Source organism: Leopardus geoffroyi, chromosome X, assembly GCF_018350155.1.
Source record: "Leopardus geoffroyi isolate Oge1 chromosome X, O.geoffroyi_Oge1_pat1.0, whole genome shotgun sequence".
Classification (NCBI taxonomy): domain Eukaryota; kingdom Metazoa; phylum Chordata; class Mammalia; order Carnivora; family Felidae; genus Leopardus; species Leopardus geoffroyi.
The window spans coordinates 15,297,416-15,319,357 of record NC_059343.1 but is presented as its reverse complement, the minus strand read 5'-3'; the positions used below and the strand labels follow the sequence as shown (position 1 = coordinate 15,319,357).

At 44.5% G+C, this 21,942-nt stretch overlaps 1 protein-coding gene across 4 annotated transcripts in view; it reads left to right on the top strand.

Annotated features, from left to right (window-relative positions):
- ADGRG2 (adhesion G protein-coupled receptor G2) overlaps nt 1–21,942 on the top strand; it is a 122,481-nt gene that overhangs the window by 97,465 nt on the left and 3,074 nt on the right. For all 4 annotated transcript variants that reach the window (XM_045472620.1, XM_045472619.1, XM_045472622.1 and 1 more), the window contains 13 exons: nt 3,292–3,683; nt 5,983–6,157; nt 6,359–6,515; nt 7,389–7,532; nt 8,298–8,420; nt 9,076–9,121; nt 9,256–9,359; nt 10,147–10,268; nt 11,599–11,867; nt 15,369–15,468; nt 16,223–16,506; nt 18,720–18,821; nt 20,023–20,175. In XM_045472620.1, coding sequence (XP_045328576.1) covers nt 3,292–3,683; nt 5,983–6,157; nt 6,359–6,515; nt 7,389–7,532; nt 8,298–8,420; nt 9,076–9,121; nt 9,256–9,359; nt 10,147–10,268; nt 11,599–11,867; nt 15,369–15,468; nt 16,223–16,506; nt 18,720–18,821; nt 20,023–20,175 — 2,171 coding nt within the window. The remainder of the gene's footprint in view (nt 1–3,291; nt 3,684–5,982; nt 6,158–6,358; nt 6,516–7,388; nt 7,533–8,297; nt 8,421–9,075; nt 9,122–9,255; nt 9,360–10,146; nt 10,269–11,598; nt 11,868–15,368; nt 15,469–16,222; nt 16,507–18,719; nt 18,822–20,022; nt 20,176–21,942) is intronic.

The window sequence follows — 21,942 nt, the reverse complement described above, 5'->3', positions numbered from 1 at the left end:
AATGAATGAAAATACTCACAGGGGTTCCCAGTGATTGGCCTGCCTACTGTCAGTACAGGCAGTATTTTGTTTACTTTTCCTTTTTTTCTTTGCAGCATTTTCCATACTTTATTACAATCAGGTAAAATTTGTATTTGAACAAAAGGACATACGTTTTTCAACGTAAAACTTCTTAAATGGGGACAGAAGGCTAACTGTAGCTTTCTGCCCTGTGTGAGCCATATTCCTGGGATATATTAAACATTGGACCTCAAGGAATAGCTGAAGGACTTCAGAATTCATAGCATTTTCCGTAGTAAAAAGTAAACAGTATTTAAGTTTTAGGCTTAACATGCCCCATTAAGCTGGAGGGTTGAGGCCCATTTGGGAGATGGAATTTCTAGAAGTATTAGATCAGATGAAGATACCATAGCTCTTTTGAGGCAGCCCCACAGACCTCTGATGGCTGCTATTCAAAGAGCTGTTAGGAAAAAGAAGCAGGACACAGAAAAGCGGGCAGAGGATGAACTCAGTGTCTGGCTAGGGCTCTGTCGTCAACGAGCTGTGTGTCCGGCTGTTGCTTCTTTATAAACAGAAATAAGTCTCGGGTTCCTCCTTTGTAAAATGAGGAAGTAAGTCCTATCAGCCCTTCCCAAAGGTTACTGTGCATATGGTCCCAGAGGGCCTTGTTAAGATTTCCATCCACCAGGTCTGGGAAAGGCCTGAGATTGTGTATTTCTGGTGCTGTTCCCAGGGGAAGCCAGTGCTGCCGGTTCATGATGTCATTGGTCTGGGGTGTAGCCCAGGCTTCTGTATTTCTCAGAATTTCTGCGTGGGGTGACTCTAACGTGTAGCCAAACGTGAGAACCACTAGGCTAGAATTAGGTGATGGCTCAGGGTCTTTCCGATACATTGGTTCTTAAGGTTGGCTGCGTATTGCAAACACCTTGGGCCCTTTAAATCCTACTGATGTGTCAAAGTGGTCTTCTTGGGTGCCGGAAATACTCTGTTTTGATCTGGGCGGTGATGATACAGGTGTATACGTATATCAAAATTCTTCAAGTTCTAAATGTAAGATTAGTACACTCTACTGTATGTAGGCTACACCTCAGTGAAGAAGCGTATTAAAACAAATATGGATACTAGTACCCACCCCAGAGATTCCAGTTCAGTTGGTCTGGGGCAGGAGCCCCAGCACTGGTGCTGAAGTGCTCTGACGTTTCTAATATATAGTTGGCTTTGCCCACCACTGTCCTGCCACTCCCCGTGCGCCTCTCCCAACGGACGGAGGGCTCCGAATAGCAGGAGTGCGGGCAGAATTAGATAGAGGGTAGCCTCTTCGTGGCGGAGCCCCGTGCATGGGAACCCTAGTGCTTGGGGGTTTGGCTGCCGCAGACCCCCAGATGTAAGAAGGAAATTTAATTTATACTTCGTAAAGCACCTTTGCCATGACTTGGCCCCGTGAGTTGCTGGAGTATACAATTCAGAGAACAGAGTCTCAGAGAAGTCGGGTGGATTGCCTACAAGAGTAATGAGAGCTGGAGCCTCAGCCAAGGCTTCTCGACGCGTCACCTTTCTGACTGTCTGGCACCCCTTTGTTCACACTGCCATCCTGAACTTCAGGCTGTGTAGAGAGACCTCCGCCGGGTGTCTGGCCAGACTGGACCGAGCCGACATTTCTCTTTATGGGTGTCACTTGCCTCGGGTTCCTCAACCTAATATTCCTTCTTCCTCTCGCCCAAGAGAGGCTCTAAGAACGTCTTCTAGTTGGTGCTCTTAAGTCATCAGCTAAAACTGGATCCGTCAGAGGCTTCCCTAGGTAATAGTTTGTTGCCCCCTCTGGTTGTTCTTCCTCCCACCCCAGGACTGGTGGATGTTGATAGCAGACGAGTTCTTCTCAAGCTTCCATGCCATGAAAATATATGGGCCTGGGATCCTCACCCCTGCGCCAAGACCAACTAGAACACACACTGAGGAATAGGCCACAGAAATCTCTATATTTTTTAAAAGTCTTCAGGGTTATTCTCACGCACAGCCTAGGTTGAAAACCACTGGGCTAAAGCAACATTGAGGGTGTAGCTGATTTACAGGCTGGGGACCTGTAAATCTGGGTCCCCACAGCTGGGGACCTGTGGCCTCAGCTTCATTCATTTTCTTCCTTCAACAGACGTTTCCTGCTCACGACCTGTGTGCCACTTAGCATCGTGCCAGGCTATAGCAGTAGAAAATCGATTCAGACAGATTCCTATGTTCATCGGTTTCACAGAAGTTTATGTGTCATTAACCTCACTTCAAGATTTTCTTGAAACAAAATTCAGTAAATCGAAGAAAAAAAATGGCAGTGTGGTTTACCTATCCCAGCCAATACCACGCTGCGTATGAGTGAGGTAAATTTGAGGTTTCCGGGAAAGGAAAGGCTCACTTGTGACTCACTAAAACTAGTATGAGAATTTGCTGAAATAAGTTCCATGATCCAAATCAATAATAATGATTTCCACATTTTTCTAATAATGGATCAACACCCGGAAAATTGTAATTGTAATTGACCGAATTATGTACTTCACAAAAACTACAGGGAAAACTTGAAGAACATTTTCTTGGTATTGATAAATTTAGAGCTGCTTTTCAATTTATGCCATGCCCTTTTGTACCGCATGTTAATACTGAGTTGACACAAGAGTGTGAATTCGTTATGGACGTAGTTTTGAAATGGACGTGCTTTAGCTTCAAAGTCAAATCAATTGTTCTACAAACGATGAGCCAGTTTTGTCAATGTGGATTTGAATACTAAAGGAAAATGATATTTTGGCATTTAAGTTTTTAGAAAACCTTTCAGTACGTTAGGAACAGTTTGGGCATGTGATTCTACTTTTTTGAGAACACGTTTTTGTAAGATCTAAAAGAACCGTAAGAGACAGATTCCTAATATATGAAAACCACAGTGGGGTAAAGGCATTTAACCGCTCCCCTCCCCCAGGAGCACATAGAAATGTTACAAGATCCCCTCAACTGAGTGATAGGGGATAAGGCACAAGAGCCCGAGAGGAGGGGTGATTGAGTGAACCAGAACTGGGAATTCATAAAAGAGCATCCCTCCTGGCTAACTCCTCTCCCAGGGAGGAAGTGGTAGAAGGGGGCCGGGGCAGGGGGCCAGTGGCAAGGGCACAGAAGGTGTGCAGGGGCGGAGGCTGGGAGTGGCAGGTCCCCGATGGAGCCAGGTCGCCTTGGTGGTGTCGGATGATTGCCAGAGGAGACGAGCCTCTCTCTAACTCATTCGGGTCTCACGTGCATCTCTCTGATTCTTTCCTTTAGTGACCCACAGGATCCTGTTGTCTGTCTTGCTGGTCATCCAGATGGCCCACCGATTTCTTCTTCTAGCGGTTCCACCCCAGCTGCTCCTCAGGCCACCATTCTGGCCCAGGTCTCCGGTGCCTTCTCTTCTGCTGAACCTCTCAGCCATCCACCTGTAACCCAGAACCCTGCCTCTCCAACACGAGCGATTCACCTTCCTTCTCCCCAGCCGACAGCTCTCATTGCTTCCAGCCCTACCATTGATACGCCCCCCAAATCTGGAACTGTCTCTTCCCCTCTGCCCCAGACTGATCTTTCCCACACCCTGCCACCCGTGAAATCCTCACTTTCCCCCCCCACCACGTCTGTCCCTGTGAATGTCATCACTACCAACACACCTCCTGACGAGACAGGTAAATATGAGGATCCAAGCTGCTGCTACGTGTGTTACAATCTGGCAGATGCCAGCCTGCCAAATCAAGGTATCTGTAGTAAGACCACGTTGGACCTTTCTTTTTACGATGTCTGCTTGATATCGAGAGCTTTCCTGCAGGCTTTCGTAGAACATAGAAATAGCTCTGAGGCGAATAGATCTTAGCATATTCTACCGAGATGACTAATTTTACAGGTTTCTTTCTTCTACAAAAGGTTGGTAGCTCACTGTTTTCAACATTGCGAAGAGAAAACTTTTGAACTATTAAATTCAGTAATTCCACTTAGAAAGAAAAACTTTGCAGCCCTGAAAGTCAGTCACCGAGTGACAGATGTGGGTCTGCAGGGGCCCTCACAGGCAGCGCGATCTGGGATAGGCCACTTAGCTGCTCCTGACCCAGCCTGGGGGACTTAAAGACGGAAATAACCACACTAGCTGCACTAGGTTGAGAATGGTGGTTCACGTGAGGATGCCATGGAAACTGCAGAGGGCTCCCCATACACAAAGTAGGCTCACGGGTAAAGAGATAAAGGCAAGAGCGAAAGATGCCAGAGAGAATTCTGGATGTTCTGAAGGTTCAATTCAGTGAGTCAGAATCAGACTGTCCTCGGATTTTCGGCGAGTAGGAGGCAAAACCAAGTTCTCGGTGATGAGATTGGAGTGGAGGTTGTGGTCTCCGCCTCCTCCCCCACAGTGCGAGCGTCCCCTGGAGACTGGAAGCTTCTGCCAGTTCTGCCAAGGGACTTGCTGTTTCTTTGAATTTGCACTGCTCTCTCAATTTGTTTTTATAAATATGGGCATTTTAGGCCAAATTATAAAATCATTGGGGCTTCAGTAAACTAGTTAGCCTGGGCCTAAAAATGCCCACCTTTGCAAAGCTATCCCCGGTGACCATCAGAATCCCACCTGACCATTTCCCCGGGAAGGCCAGCAACGTGGCCTGCTGTGCCTGTGCTTCTGTGGGCGGGGCTGGGGTTTCAGCCAGTGACGCAACAGAAGCCAAGTGACATACATATGAAAGATGTGTCGGGGAATTACTCGGTAGCTAAAAAGTAGACATAACTTGACAGTGCCACAAGAGAGGAGTAATGAAATACGCTAAGTCGATAAGTCACCTGAGCTCACTGACTGCAGCTGCGCATAAGAACAGCTCGATGGAAACCTGGGGGCATTTTCCAGGCCTGGAATGAAGTGAAAAGAACACAACAAGGGAGAGTTGGTACACTATGTTTATAAGAGTATGTTACGACACCTGGATGGAGATAAGAAGGGAATCTGCAAAATAAGAAATAGGATGTTAGGTGGTGGAATTAAGAGACTTTTTCGTTGCCAGACAGGTTTGAATCGTTTCCCAATTAAAAAGCACTGTTAAAAACCAACTTATAGCTGGTCGTCCAGCTACTAATTTCGTAATAGTCTCTTTTTCGTAAAAAGAGCTTCTAGTTATCCATGTAAAATCCGGTATGCATGATAGAAATTAAAAACAAGCATATTTATACTTTTACAAATATACACTAAATACACTGATGTGCTTTTACATTTTGTTCAGTTAGGTTTGTTGTTTTTTTTTTTTTAAAGATTTTAAGTAGTCTCTACATCCAATGTAGGACTCGAACTCACAAACCTCCAAATCAAGAGTCACGTGCTCCACCGACTGAACCGGCCAGGCACCCCAGTTAGGTTTCTTGAAGTATAATTTACATACAGTAAAACTCATCCAGATCTATGGATAGATGAAATTTTTATAGTTCCGTGAGGTTGGGTTAAGCACCCAACAGCCACACGACCACCAGAGTTCCCTCGTGTTCCTTTATAGTCCACTCCTGTCCACTACCCCCAGCTCCTGGCCACCACCAATCGGTTTTGTTTTTCCTGTACTTTGGATTTTTCTAAAATGTCATATGAAGAGACTCATACAATATGTAGCCTTTTGAGTCCGGCTTCTTTCAGTTAACCTAATACGTTGGAGAACTGGAGATCCATCCATGTTGTTGCAAGTAGCTCCTGCCTTTTAATTACTGAATAATTGTCCATTATATAGATGGATCACGGTTTGTTTATCCATTCTTCAGTTGATAGACATTTGAGTTTCCAGTTTGGGACTGTTATGAAAAAGGCCCCTGTAAAAATTCACGGACAAGTCTTCTTAAGATACGTTTACATTTCCCTGGGGCAAATACCTAGGCGTACGTTTGCCAGGACATAGAGTCTATGTGTGTTTCTTTATTAGTGATTTTTTCCATTATGTGTTCATAAAATGATTTGGCTCTCTGTTACAGAAATTGTTTACACCAGCAGCAGCAGCAGTGATTCTGATCTTGAGAACCAAGTGTCCCAGATGGAGAAGGCTCTGTCCTTGGGCAGCTTGGAGCCTAACCTCGCGGGAGAAATGATAAACCATGTCAGCAAACTCCTTCATTCCCCACCTGCCTTGCTGGCTCCTCTGGCCCAAAGGTATGACTTCGCAAACTGATGTGGTCATAGAGGAGACCCTCTAACTGTAAGAATACTTCTTATCAGGATTAATTATAGCTAAGGATTTTTCTCCCACATAAGAGGTTCATAATGACTCGTTAAATTGTTACTGCATATTCTGCTTAGAATGGGGAAGACAAAGTGGGAGTGCTGAATTTGAACTACCACTTATCTTTGCAGATTGCTAAAAATAGTGGATGACATTGGCTTACAGCTGAATTTTTCAACCAAGACCATAACTCTAACCTCCCCTTCTTTGGCTCTGGCCGTGATCAGAGTGAATGCTAGTAATTTCGACACAACTACCTTTGCTGCCCAAGACCCTGCAAATCTTCAGGTACATCCCAATCAGTTGTGGAAAAAACCTTTTCTTGTATATAACTGTAGTCTCCATGACGGAGGCAATTACTGCTTACGGTCAGGGGCGATACTCAAAGTGTTTAATATCTAGAACAATGAGGTACCACGGGATCAGAAAAAGGACGCTGGTCTTGGCTGGAGAGGGATCTCAGAGGTCTTTGTGCCCGGTATCAACCCTTTAGCAGGTAGACTGTGGAAGTTTTGCAGGGGGGTAGTGTTGCTCAGGTGGGGAGAGGTGTCCAGTGGCGAGAGAGCAGGGACATCGACTACATATCAACCCATTTGAATATTTTAACAAGTGTTTCGATGGCACTGGTCTCAGTAGTGGTGCTGAGTATCATTCCTGCTCCTAGCGTTTTCCAGCCACCTATTATAGGGATTAGGGGCTGGAAACACCCAAGAAAAACCAAGTCTTGCCTTTTAACTTAATTTTTATAGTCTTCCCTTTGCAAGTTTAGTGCGTGTGGTTCTATGAAGACTTGACCCTAACAGATGGCCAAGTTGGTGTGTCTGCAGTTACCGTGCACTTTTCCCGCCCAGTTCTGTTGACATGTACATGTTATGTAATGTTGACATTATGTAACTGACATGTAACATCCTACACTTTCTGACCATTTCTGTGTATCCTTAAATTGTTTCCTGCTCTGAGGCCTCATCGCCCAACTACACATCCTCTCCAATTTCAGAGCAGTCACAGACACAAGAACAACCGATTTTACAGAGGCACCACAAATAAATGCCTTTACGGGATCCTCCAGCTTAAGTTCTCGCGTCTTCCACCTCTTCGCGTTTTCCACCTCTTCGTTATACTAGCCCCAGGCATTTTTGGTATCCTTTACTTGATTTTCAGGTTTCTCTGGAACCTCAGGCTCCTGAGAACAGTATTGGCATTATTACTCTGCCTTCATCACTGATGAGTAATTTACCAGCTCATGATGTGGAGCTGGCTTCCAGGGTTCAGTTCAACTTCTTTGAGACGCCTGCCCTGTTTCAGGTAAAGTTCATGCTAACTGCTTTTGGTTTAGGTTTTATCTTGGAGTGCAGCAGTTTCGTTTCTTTTAATTCTCACATATTCTTAAATCTGCTACCAGTCAAACGAACTACTGAAAGCTGCAGTTTGTTTTTAAACAGGACCTAGCGATATTGGTAATGATGAGTAACAATAACTGGCACTTCTATTAAATTATTATCCCAATTTTACAGATGAGGACATGGAAACGCAGAGTTTAAAACACAGTTTAAGTGGCTTAATGTTATATTCCCTATACAATTCACGAGGGCCCCTTTGTGTCAGTTTGTGAAACTTAACTCAGTATTTAGAGTACTGTAGAGTGGAACAAGCTGTTTCTTTTTCTTTTTTTCTTTTCTTTTTTTTTTTTTTTGTTAAGTTTATTTATTTTGAGAGAGCGTGTGCATGCACATACAAGCAGGGGAGGGGCAGAGAGCAAGGGAGAGAGAGGGAATCCCAAGCAGCCTCCGCACTGTCAGCACAGAGCCCGACGTAGGGCTCGATCCCACGAACCATGAGATCGTGACCTGAGTTGAAACCAAGAGCCGGACGCTTAATCGACCGAGCCATCCAGGCGCCCCAGACAAGCTCTTTCTAAAGTCACTTTACTTGGTGACCCTCAATTTCTCACCTAGATTGTAAAATAAACCATGTGGATTAAGTGGGCTGTAGGGTCTCTTCCAGCTCTAAAATTCTCTGATGACATTTCATTTTTACCCTTGCCATCTTGTCGATTCTTTGGTGTGCTAGGACCCTGCCCTGGAGAACCTTTCTCTGATCAGCTACGTCATATCATCCAGTGTTGCAAACCTGACGGTCAACAACTTGACAAGAAATGTGACGGTCACACTAAAGCACATCAATCCAAGCCAGGTGGGAGAGGCCCGTCTGGTCTGTTCATTGACCAAATACACTTGTGCAAACCGGGTCCATGAGTTGGCCAGAAAAAAGGAGATCCAGCAGAACCTCAAACTCGGTCAAGGCAGCGTGTAAGACTAGAACCACGTAGTCACTCTGGTGGGTCTTAGCATGCCTGATAACTGGCCACCTAATTTCCAAGAAGGAGCAGTGGCAAAAGCCAGCTATTATCAATTACCTAATTTTAGTGCATTTAGATCTGTGGCTACAGGTCTGATTCTCACCTCCAAAGAGAAAACATCTCTCATTTCAGGTCAGATTGAGCATTATCTATAGCCTCACCATTCAAAGCGTGGTCTGCAGACCTGTACCATCAGCATCACCTGAGAGCTTGCTAGAAATGCCAACTCTTCGGCCCCACCCTGGCCCCCTGAATCAGAATGTGCATGTTAGCAAGGCCTCAAGGTGATTCCTATGTACAGTTGCTGCGTTTAAGAAGCGCTGACCTATTTGAGACCCACTCTTTCTAGGGACTAGAATAAAATTGGAATTCTCTAAAAAATCAAGAATGAGATTCTGAAATTAAAAAATTCATAATTTTTTTTCCAATTGCTTTTCATTTTTTTCAGTTCAGTAAATTAATTATTTGTAATTTATCTTTCCACTGCAGGATGACTTAACAGTGAGATGTGTATTTTGGGACTTGCGCAGAAATGGTAGGTTCCAGTCATAACTTTTTCAGTCTTAAGGGGGCAGGGGCAGAGGGAGGAAGAAAGGGACAAGAGCGATGGGGCGATCATCGATGCCATGGCCTTGCTGAAAGGACAGATACTCTTCCCAATGCCAACAGGTGGCAGAGGAGGCTGGTCGTCCGATGGCTGCTCTGTTAAAGACAGGAAACCGAATGAAACCGTCTGTACCTGCAGCCACCTTACAAGCTTTGGCGTCCTGCTGGTAATAATCCCACATTATCTCGCTTTAGATTCTGGGCCTGAGGGGTAGCTGGGCATCATGCCGTGATGTCTAACGTGATGGATGACTTTGATCAGCAGACATGACATTGTGGCAAAGTTAGAGACTAATGAAATTACCCTTCCAGTAAGCAAATGCACTTGAAAGAAAATTCTTGAACGTGGAAGTATTTTCTCCAGCCTATTTTTACACACAAGTTTTCCCGTTTTGAATAGCGAAAACTAGGGGATTCAGGTTAAAATGGGTAAGAAAAATGGTGTGGTTTGCATTGCACTTTAACATTTTCACCAAACGCTTTGACATAAATTATCTTCTGTACTCTCTCCAACAGGCCTGCAGGATAGGGGGAACGAAGTGTTGTTATTGTCATTGTAAGAAGTTAGAAATAAGACTCATTGGTCCAGCGACTGTCCACAGTCATAGAACTAAGAAATAGAAGAGCCTGAAGCCAAATTCAGGTCTTGAAGCTCCTAGCCCAGTGCTTTTCCAGCGCATCATGACACACTGATAAGCGTCTGGGCTCTGGAGTCAGCCAGACCAGAATTTGGATCCTGGTTCCTCCGTTTCATAGTTGTGTGACCTTGGGCACATTATTTAACCTCACTGGGGCTCAGTTTCATTCGTTTTTCCTGGTGATAATAATCGCGTCTACGCTGTAGTTTTGTGGAATGAACTGTGGATGGACACGTAGAATACTCCATAACTGTAAATCCTAGCTCTTTTATTTATTTCAAATATTTGGTCTTGAGAGCAGTATTTTATTTTCCAGGACCTATCTCGAACATCCTTGCCACCCACTCAGATGATGGCTCTGACGTTTATCACATATATTGGTTGTGGGCTCTCGTCGATTTTTCTGTCAGTTACTCTTGTAACCTACTTAGCCTTTGAGTGAGTATCCGACACTGGGAACTTGGATTCTAAGGCACAGTACTCCCCTCCATGGCCAAAATGTCTTAATTAAGTGTGTTCCTTGGCCTACCTCGTCCTGTATACTGCCTAGAAGTGCCACCCTTATGCAAAACTTAACGGGGCTTTTTGGGTAATATACTCACTTCCTCCTACCAGTTTTTGCACTTGCTGAAGGCAGGGGTTGTGTCTTAATCATCTCTGTACCCTAGAATGATGCCTCGTAGCTAGCCGACATTACGTGTGAAATGAAAGATCAATGCAAACCTTAAAACCTAACAGCTTATACTCTGATATAGACCATACTTTTGTGTACAGCCTAAGAGCTATGCTTCACTGATTACATTTCGAAGTTACTCTGAACAAACACAGAAGATGGAAAACATTAGCAGGTGAGAGGATGAAGAATAAAAGGTGTAAAGCCTCATTGAAAAATACAGATATTCCATGAGCGCAGCTTTGTAAGTAGGTCAGAGCAAGAATGACATTCCAAATAATGGCATCTCCTTGGCTTACCCGAAGGGTCCCTTTGGTCACTGTGGGGAGGAGTGGAGCCTCCCAACAAATTCTGTTGGAAACAAAGAAAACAGGCACTTCGATTACATTAACTGAATTAAACGGTATGTACATTCTGGGATTTAGATTTTGGACACTGATCAGGAAACGCACAAATTTACTTTCAGTGCCAAACTTTGGGTCCAGCTGTGACTACAGATCTTCTAGTGGACTTTTGGAAATATGATTAATGAGGCTAAATTGCTCCGAATGATTTCACCAGGTCTAATTTCACACACATAGATGTGTACATGCCATCAATTAGCTGTAATTTCCTACGCCCGTTTCATTTAGCTATAGTTCAGACTCTTCTTTCCGTGATCTCATTTTAACTAATAACATGAGATAACTGGGGCACCTGGCTATGTTTTGAAGATCTGAATATAGGAGCCTATCGTATGAGAAGCGACAGCAATGCTTCTAGCAATAGCTTGGGGAAAATGGGCGGGGGGGGGGGGGCTTAGTAGATTCCCCTACAAACTCTTTGAAAGGATGGGTCAACAGTCAGCATGTAAAAGGTTCCCCAGGAATGTCAATACAAATTTTCCATATTGTTATATTCTGTTTCGATTTGTTGTTGTTGTTGTTGTTGTTATCCTTACGGTCGTTGACTTTAATGCCTGCCCCTCCCACACACACAGAGGAGAAATTTATGCATGTAGACATTGACCGAAGAATAAAAAGAAATTTCTTAGATACGCTCACACAAGGGCTGTCAGAATGTGCTGCTGATTCCTTCCTTGTCCTTTCCTTCTAGAAAGATTCGGAGGGATTACCCTTCCAAAATCCTCCTCCAGCTGTGTTCAGCCCTGCTCCTGCTGAACCTGGTGTTCCTCCTGGACTCGTGGGTTGCTCTGTATGACGTGCGAGGCCTCTGCATCTCAGTGGCCGTATTTCTGCATTATTTTCTCTTGGTCTCGTTCACATGGATGGGCCTGGAAGCATTCCATATGTATCTGGCCCTCGTGAAAGTGTTTAATACTTACATCCGGAAATACATCCTTAAATTCTGCATTGTCGGTTGGGGTATGTATGATTTTGCTTGCACGTTGCCTGGGCTTTCTCTGCTTTCGCTCCGGTATCTTGATTTTTCATTACACAGAAACGGTGATAAAGCAGGTCACACTTGGCAGGTTTCTAAAACAGCTTTATTGTCCCTATACGTTGCACTGCCCACAGGGCGACCTTGTCCAGTCTCTTTCTAGAACACCTGTATATTACGCTGGATTGGTTGTGAACATAAAGCCCTTCTAGGTTGGGGCTGTGAATCCTCTCCGTACCTCCAGTCACTCGAATTAGGGCTGGCACACAGAAGGTGCTCAATAAGTTGAAGAGGTGAGCGGGGTGATAATGAGGCCCAGCTCTCAGTCCCCCACCTCCCAGCCAGCCCCACTCTATTCTGTGTGTCCCAGATGTTACACACACGCATGGCACTATCCTCAGAAGAGCAGAATGAGATGAACGTACAGGTAAAACCCGATGGAACGTCACTGCCACAGTGACACAGTTTTCAGATCATGCCACGTGTTGGTGGTGGTGGGTCACAAAGTCTGAGACACGGCACGTGTCTTGAAGGTCCCTTCACTCAACTCTGCACCAAATGTAGGAGCCTCCTCATCGTGACTTATCCTTGACTAAAGATGATCTAACTTCTGCTTGAATGCTTCTGTTATTAGGGAGCTCATTATTTTTGTTAAAAAACCAAAACTCAACTGACTGTATTTTTTAAAATGTTTTTTTATTACTTTTTTTTGAGAGAGAGAGAGAGAGAGAGAGAGAGAGAGAGACAGAAGGTGAGCAGGGGTAGGGGAGGGGCAGAGAGAAAGGGAGACACAGAACCCGAAGCAGGCTCTAGGCTCCGTGCTGTCAGCACAGAGCCTGATGTGGGGCTCGAACTCATGAACTGTGAGATCACGACTTGAGACGAAGTCGGACGATTAACCGACTGAGCCACCCGGGTGCCCCTCAACTGACTACGTTTTAAAAATCTTATCGGCTCTTTTCAGTGATTCATGAATCGGCAGCATCCAGTCTAAGACGCAGATAGAAAGGAACTGTACAAGATGAGAGACTTTTATAGACTGAAGGGAACAGGAACAAGCAAGTTATGCTAGGCAAAAAAGCGGGTTGATTATTACAAGGTTATTCTCCTTTAGGGGATGACGGAGGTGTCTGTCAGGCAGATTACCTAACGAGTACTGATAACACGATTCCTGGTCGACTGGTCTAGGATGCCCTTTCTGGAAGAGCTGAAACTAATTATTCATGACTTGGGGCTTAGCATAAGTGACCCAATTTTAGGCCTGTTGTCTTGTTTTTAACACCTTACAAGGCAGCCAATAACCATGTCGTAAAGCCCTACAGTTCTGCTCTGCCATTAAATTCACTTGGCTCTCTGTTGGCACCAGTGGTCTTGTTTCTGCTCTCTATGGCGAAAAAATTATCAGCTAACACCTCTCGACTGAACAGCCTTGTAGATAATCTAGAAGTAGTATATAACATTATGAATAATGCCCCGCTTTTCAGTGTATTTTCACACAAGTAACCCCATGAAACACGAGCCAGTGAGGTTAGCACAAGGCCGTTATTACTAACATCGGGTGAAGAAACCGGCTCAAAGTGGTAACGTGATTTACCCAATCCACACAACTTGACAACAGCCCAGACTGGCTTTCTGTATTCTTACGCATTTCCTTTCCACTGAATTATGGCCACCATCCCGCCCAGACTCACTCCCCTTTTTCAGGCTACATATTCCTTTTGTTCAAATACAAATTTTACCTGATTGTAATAAAGTATGGAAAATGCTGCAAAGAAAAAAAGGAAAAGTAAACAAAATACTGCCTGTACTGACAGTAGGCAGGCCAATCACTGGGAACCCCTGTGAGTATTTTCATTCATTCACTCCCTAGCTTTTCCTACGTATATTTTTATACACCTGTGATCACGTCGTCCATAACTTTGGGGTCACCTGCTACTTTGGAGCGTCTGACTCTCAGTTTCCCTCCTTGATGTGGTGAATTTAAGGCAGTGGTTCTTGGTTGCACATTAGAATCACCAAGAGGGCTTTTAAAAACCTTACCACTTACCGCCCTTGTCACCGCACCTGTCATTCTGTCTTTGTCAAGAATAACAGAACACCTTTCCGGAAAGATAAGTCACTTCTCCCCAGAAAAATAAGTCCCCGCTTCTGACATTGGGCATGGATTCTGTCTTTGTGAATACCAAAAGGCCGCATTCCCAAAGGTCCTAGACGAGCTCCACAACCCTGATATTTTATTTTTAGGCAAGTGTCTCACCTAGGAAGCCATCACATGTCAGTGTCTCTGTAAGGTGCAAATAGAAAAGAATTAAATGAAATACTACGTTAGAGTGTAGCAGGCACCCCAACCTGTGAGGAGAAATTGTTTTGTATTTGCCAGGGCCTTGAGATTGGATGTCAGGTCGGTCTGTGTGCACAGAGTGTGAGATGTCCACGGTGACTGGAGTGAGAGGTGACGGGATGGGGGATGAGAGGGACTCCTTCCCAGCCAAACGCCATTTTAAGCTGGGAAGAGCCTTCTCATGCTTTCTCTTAGTGGAAGTGCCAGCAGGCCTTTTGGAGAGCCACTGTAGTCAGCATCCTCAGATCAACCAGGTCTGCTCCTCAATCCATCAGTGGGTTCCAGATGATCAACTGAAGATTTAGGGTTCATAATGTAAGATCTGCCAGGAGTCGCTGGTAACCCTAATATGCGGATTATTTGGGTTACGTTTTGGAGTCCTTCCCTTTGCCTGCCACCTGAGACTCAAAATTACATCCCAGATGTGTGTAAGTGAAGGGAAACTCTAGCTGGGTGGCCGACAAAAAGTCTCAGGAGAAGATAATTTCTCATGCACAGTCCAGTCAGCAGGAGTGGAGAAGTCTCTGGCCTTGCCCTTCGTTATTCAGGATCCAAGCTGCTGGAGACTCTGCCTCAAGACGGGACTTCCAAAGTTGCCCTGAATTTGGGAGGAAAGAGAGTAGAGGATTTCACAGGAAGTTTTTATGGGGCAGGCCTAGAGGTGGAGCCCATCTTCCACATCCCATCGACCGAGACCTAGTTATGCGGCCACACACACCTAGCTGCAAAGCAGGCTGGGAGATGTCCACCGTGTGCCCAGGAGGAAGAGAAAGTGGCTTGGGTGAACAGCTCACCAGTCTGCTGCCAGAGGAAAATAGCACGTGATCTGTAGTCCTTCTCCTCAGCACCTTGGTTATTAGAAGTATGCGTGACTGGGGCGCCTGGGTGGCGCAGTCGGTGAAGCGTCCGACTTCAGCCAGGTCACGATCTCGCGGTCCGTGAGTTCGAGCCCCGCGTCGGGCTCTGGGCTGATGGCTCAGAGCCTGGAGCCTGTTTCCGATTCTGTGTCTCCCTCTCTCTCTGCCCCTCCCCCGTTCATGCTCTGTCTCTCTCTGTCCCAAAAATAAATAAACGTTGAAAAAAAAAATTAAAAAAAAAAAAAAAAAAAAAGAAGTGTGCATGACTGACGTTTCCCGTCTTCCAGGGGTACCGGCTGTGGTTGTGATCGTCGTCCTGGCTATATCTCCAAAGAACTATGGCCTTGGATCCTATGGGAAATTCCCTAATGGCTCACCGGATGACTTGTGAGTACAAAGCCCCGGAGGGAATGTGAAGTGAACTGGAAAAACAGAATTCTCCAAGAAAGCGTATCGACCCTGACTCTCACCCTAACAAAATCCAGTAACATTAGCAGCCTTCCCAGCTATGTATGTAATGAGATAAGCTAGTTGAAACTGCCATGCTACTACTTTACTACTTAAGTATTACAAAAACAAATGGGTGGGGCGCCTGGGTGGCTCAGTCGGTTGAACACCTGACTCTTGATTTCGGCTCAGGTCATGATCCTAGGGTTGTGGGATCGAGCCCCACATCGGGCTTCACGTTGAGCATGGAGCCTGCTTGAGATCCTCTCTCTCTCTCTCTCTCTCTCTCTCTCTCTCTGTCTCTCTCCCCTGCTCATGGTCGCTTGTTCTCTCTAAAAAAAAAAGTGTTTTGAAAATAGTTTTCTAAGCCTCTGATACATATGAAATACCTGCTATATTATGTTAGTAAAGACGCATGGAATAGAGTTACTAGTATTTAAAGGGGGTAAAATCCTGAATGTTTTCAAAGAATGTCTTTTAAATACTTGTAATAACCAAGTGTCCTAAAATAGACTGTTAGGTTTTTTTCCCTAGAGCTTTCAGTGGTTGTTGGAGAACAGTGGTTTTATCTTTTTTTTCCTTCTTCTACTTTTAGGAAATGTTTCAGTAAAACGATATAGATTCATTGTATCCTCTTGAACCATGCTGCAGCACTGTAATACGTTCCCCATTGTTTTCCCCCCCTAAATTCCAGCTGCTGGATCAACAGCAATGCTGTATTCTATATTACAGTTGTGGGATATTTCTGTGTGATATTCTTGCTGAACATCAGCATGTTCATTGTGGTCCTGGTTCAGCTCTGTCGAATTAAAAAGAAGAAACAACTCGGAGCCCAGCGAAAAACCAGTATTCAGGACCTGAGGAGCGTTGCCGGCCTCACGTTTTTGCTGGGCATTACTTGGGGTTTTGCCTTCTTTGCCTGGGGACCAGTTAACGTCACCTTCATGTATCTCTTTGCAATCTTTAACACCCTACAAGGTAAGTTCTTCGGCGCTAAATACACATGAAAGATCCCAGTGGAACTTAAAGCTATCTAAAAGTTAGAGCATCCGCAGAGTGGCTTATTTCAGAGCTTAAGACTGATGTGTTGAAAAACAGATTTATCTTTGACAAGGTGGGGCATGCTTTAAGATCCTTGGAAGAAAGGCATTCACTAAATTCAGCAAGGGGTATTTTTCCTTCTTATCCAGATTGTCTCCTCGGAGGGAACATACTGAGGGGAGCCTGCCAGGAGCTCTTTCTGGAGTCACTCTTCCTTCACTTGGTTCCTTTTTCTTTTTCTTTTTTTTTTTTTTTAAATCTGTTGATCGAGGTAAACATGCATACAGAAGAGCGCACGTACCATAAATGTCCCTGTGACATCCTGCCACTCCCACCTTCTAGGTCTGTGCTTGATTTGCAGGTAGTGATAAATGTGAAGTCAACAGACAGACCCCAGTGGCCGCAGCCTGGCCCAGTGGCTGATGCCTGAGAAGATGCTGTGCCGGGCCACCCCCCGCAGGACAGGGGCAGGTTCTGGGCATCTCCTTTGCAGCGTCCCGTTTGTGACTGAGACCCAGCTGCAGCCGTTTCGGAGCCCGTCCAGTTGTGTTGTTCAGAAAAGCAAAATTACTACCTCTTTCAGATCAGTGTTATAAAAGACTTGTCAGATGTAATTAATTTTTAATGGAAGTACTTTGGCATTAAAAGCTAAGCAGCCTAATAGGTTTACATTACAATAACGATAATTCACGTCTCTTGGTTTCTTTTTATTCCAAATCCTCTGTTGGGATGCCTTTTAATTGCATTCTCATCCACTTGTTTTCATCTTTTCCTGTTTGTTGCTTTTAACTCCCATAGCGTCCTCCTGTAGTTCTGTCAGGCAATGGATCATTTTGCTGGCTTTCCAAGAAATCCCAACCCGTGATTGACTTCAAATGCCTGATTTGGCTATCCGTTCTGATTTGGAGGAAGCCAGTTAATATGCTTGTCGGTTACATACGGTTGTTAATTTTTGACTTAACAGTGTACCAGCTTCTGAATTGGTACATCCAGGTGTTAACGCTACATAGTAGTAAACAGAAAAGCTTTATCTGCCATAATGGCATGCTAAAAGAAAAAAAAAATGCCCAAATTGCACTACTCACAAACACGAAAGCAAGGTACCCATCCTCATATATTTAATGTGGAAACTGAACCTGCCTCTTTGTCTTCATTTCCCTAGAATGTCTCCTCATTAGAATATGAATGGACGAAAGCAAGGTATCGGTTCATTTCTGAAAAGGAACGAATGCCTAATTCACAGGGCTTTGGGGTCCATTAAAGGAGAGATGTGTATAGGTTCTGATTTGGGACTTAGGTAGGCCCATTTTGGTCTCTCCCATGCACGCTGTTTCTCTCCTTAGGCGGCCAAGGGTAGCCGCCCAGGGTGGCAAATAAATAAAGTGTACCCTACTAGAAGCAAACCTGAGATTTAAAACGCAAGATTTTCAAGTAGATAGATTGGGGCTTCAGGAGAGGGAGAATTCAGAATTTGTCCATTCATTCAGCAAATATTGACCGGCAAAAGCCTGGAGGAATGGGAGCAGTGGGGAGCCCCGTGCCTGCATCACCAGGAAGAAGGCGGGTGGGAGGCAGAGCCTGCGTGCCTCTTCAGGTCTGTAGCGTCGCTCTCTTTGTGGCCAAGGTCGCCAGTGGACAGTTTCCTTGAGCAGATTAGAGAGAGGCTGGAAGGCAGACAAGGACATCACCGCAGGGTACCAGGCTTGGGACTCAGCCGTGGGCTGGAGAAGATGAGTCAGGGATTTGAGACAGACAAGGATGTGGCACTCGACAGAACATGAAACTGGATGAATATGGAAGGAAGGCTGGGGAGGTAGGAGCCTCGGTGTGAGCTGGCATCCTGAGTGGATGGCTTGTACTTGCAAAGGTAGAGAAGGCCAAGGACAGGATGTGAGAGGAGGGACAGTTTAATTCTGGAAATACGGAGTTATCATTACTTTTATAAGTAGTTTTTTTTTTTTTATCTTACAAAGAGTCCCTGCAGGGTGCCTTTCAATAGCAAACTTTTTCAGGACTTTGGACTTTTTTTTTTTTTTATTCACAAAATTTCACTTTGCCTATAGCTGCCAAATATTTTGTCTTTTGTGCAAAGGAAGCCCATGATATTCAGGTCTTAGTTTGGAATTATGTGACTTTTTTTTCCTCCGTAGGATTTTTCATATTCATCTTTTACTGTGTAGCGAAAGAGAACGTCAGAAAGCAATGGAGGCGGTATCTTTGTTGTGGAAAGTTACGGCTGGCTGAAAATTCTGGTAAAGATTTACCTTTTTCTCCTCTTAAATCCTGAGGAAAAGACAGAAGTTAAGATCTAAAGCAATCAACGCCAAAAGGCCGTCTGATCTAGAAATCAGTGAACAGATCCCAATTGTGAACGTTAGGGAATAAAATCTAGTGAATTAAAAAATCATTATTCCCGTCTGGGAACTGGGAGCTTCATGAGCAATAGAATGAATGGGCTTGTTGCTTCTTACATGAAACAAGAGTGAAATTTTTAGAATTTCCTTTTGAGCTCAGTTTTTCCATTTACACAAAGTGAGTTTTGATATTTGCTTTCAGAACTTGTTAAGTCTTAACTCAACCTGGGGGGGTTGGGAGATGGGTTAAATAGGTGGCGGGATTAAGGAGGGCACTTGTGAGAAGCACCGGGTAATGTATCGAAGTGTTGAATCACTCTATTGTACACCTGAAACTAACATTACGTACGCTATTAACTAACTGGAAATTAAATAAGAACATTCTAAAAAGTCTATGGTTCTTTAATAAAGCATATTATTTTCTTACAAAAAAAATGTCTTGGCTCAACCTTTTTACCACAGGTTCCAGTGGTCAGTTGCTTCATTTGTTAGCAGGCAAGTCTTTGTATACAAGCTTTAGCATACCTTTGGTTATTTTGAAGTTATTTTCAGGTACGCCCTGCCGAATTGTAGAGCACATTGCTCATTTGCAAGAAAATAAGAAAAATGAAGTACTGTTTGAAAAAATAAATTCCTTTTACACGAATACCACCCATGAACACAACCTTTGCAATATTGCAAAGATCTGGTGGCATGAGATCTGTACTCGGAAAATGGCGGTACAGTTGGCGTGGTTCTTCTAAAACGTTGAAGAGCCATCAGTCATCACAACACAGTTGTCTTGTGTTCTTGTTAAGATAGTCCTGGGCTCCCGACTACTACCTAATTCAGGGGATATTTACAGACACAATCAAATCAGTGTGGACTTCAGTCCAAGAGAATATAGCTTACTTCTAACCAGGAAGTCATTTAAAGCACAGATGTATATAGTCTTCAATGAAAATATATTTTATCACACCACCTTGTGAAATGTGTGAGTTCTTTGCAAGAAATGGAAGCGAGATCAGTTGCTAGATAGAACAGGTTATACTGCAATGATCTCTTGCATTTGAGCTTGAGCGTTCCATCTGGCTTTTCTGAAATGCTTATTCTGTTATAGACTGGAGTAAAACTGCTACTAATGGTTTAAAGAAGCAGACCGTAAACCAAGGAGTGTCCAGCTCTTCAAATTCCTTACAGTCAAACAGTAACTCCACACACTCCACCACGCTGCTGGTGAATAGCGATTGCTCGGGACTTGTGAGCGGGAACGGTACGTATGTCTCAATATAGTATGTCTCAAGCTAGTGTTTGTTTTTATTAAAGTAGTTTTATCCTTTAATGACATTTTTGCTCAGCTAAGAGAAAAATTACATAGGACTAGTGGATCACAATGCGGTTCCGTTATAGAAGAGAAGGTTTATTCATCCAGACTTACTCATTTTAGAGCAAATACCAAAACCTTTACTTTTTTAGGATTTAGTTTTTCATGATGGGACTTGATGACGATCTAAACATTTTTTAATGTTTACTTTTTGAGAGAGAGAGAGACAGAGCATGAGCGGGAGAGGGGCAGAGAGAGAGGAGACACAGAGTCCGAAGAAGGCTCCAGGCTCTGAGCTGTCCGCACAGAGCCCGACGCGGGGCTCGAACCCACAAGCCGTGAGATCGTGACCTGAGCCGAAGTGGGACGCTTAACCGACTGAGCCACCCAGGCGCCCCAGCCTTCATTCATCATTTTAAGACATTAGTTATTTTTATGACGAATTGAAATAAGTTTGTGAGAAGGTTTATATACCACATAGTTTTCCAACCCTCCAAAAATGGGAGGTCCTGCTTGTTTATATAGAATTCAAAAATACAATAGAGTGCCTCTGAATCGAGGTTTCTTCACCTTGGCGCAATTGGCATTTGGAGCTAGGTAACTGTTGTGGGGGGGGGGGTGCTGTCCTGTGCAATTGGGAGTGTTTAGCAACATGCTAGTTTCCACCCACCAGATACAAGTAGCACCCACCCACTCACCCCCCAGTTTTGACAACCAAAAATGCCTTCAGACATTATGAAATGTCCCCGGAGGGGTAAAAATCATGCACCCCCCTTCACTGAGAACCATTGCTGTAGAAGATGGGAAACAGTTACCACATGGCCTTAGCTCTGCTACCAGGGTAAGAGCTCTGGCTTCTGTGCCAAATGGCTGTATCAGGAATGACTCAATACAGGTAAACAGAGTACAGGCAGTAGCTTCAGGGCTGGTTAATAAGTTGTTAGCATGAGAAAGCAAGTTCAAAGCAGAGAAATCGGAGGTATGAGGTAAGCCATCATGAATCCTCAGAATCACAACATATCAGTAGAGCCTATTAGCTTGGACCAAAATGTTTGGAGGTCTTAAAGCCAGATTTTTCCATATTCTAGAAACAACTCAGAGATGAAGCCTCATTTGCCTAGCTTGTGTTGCCATCCATCCTTTGGGGAGTCAGATTTGACTGAAGCAACACATTTTGCACAGCTGTTTTTGATGGCTGCCAGTGAGGGTGGGGGTACATTTTGGGCCACCAGAATGGCCAAGTTTTTTTTTTTTTTTTATGTTTGTTTATTTTTGAGAGAGAGAGAGGGAAGGAGGAAGGGAGGGAGCAGGGAAAGGGCAGAGAAAGAGGGAGACACAGAATCTGAAGGAGGCTCCAGGCTCTGAGCCGTCAGCACAGAGCCCGACGTGGGGCTCGAACCCACCAACTGAGATCACTACCTGAGCCGAAGTGGGACACTTAACCAACTGAGCCACCCAGGCGCCCCTAGAACAGCCAGGTTTTTTTTTTTTTTTCAATATATGAAATTTATTGTCAAATTGGTTTCCATACAACACCCAGTGCTCATCCCAAAAGGTGCCCTCCTCAATACCCATCACCCACCCTCCCCTCCCTCCCACCCCCCATCAACCCTCAGTTTGTTCTCGGTTTTTAAGAGTCTCTTATGCTTTGGCTCTCTCCCACTCTAACCTCTGTTTTTGTTTTTTTTTTTTCCTTCCCCTCCCCCATGGGTTTCT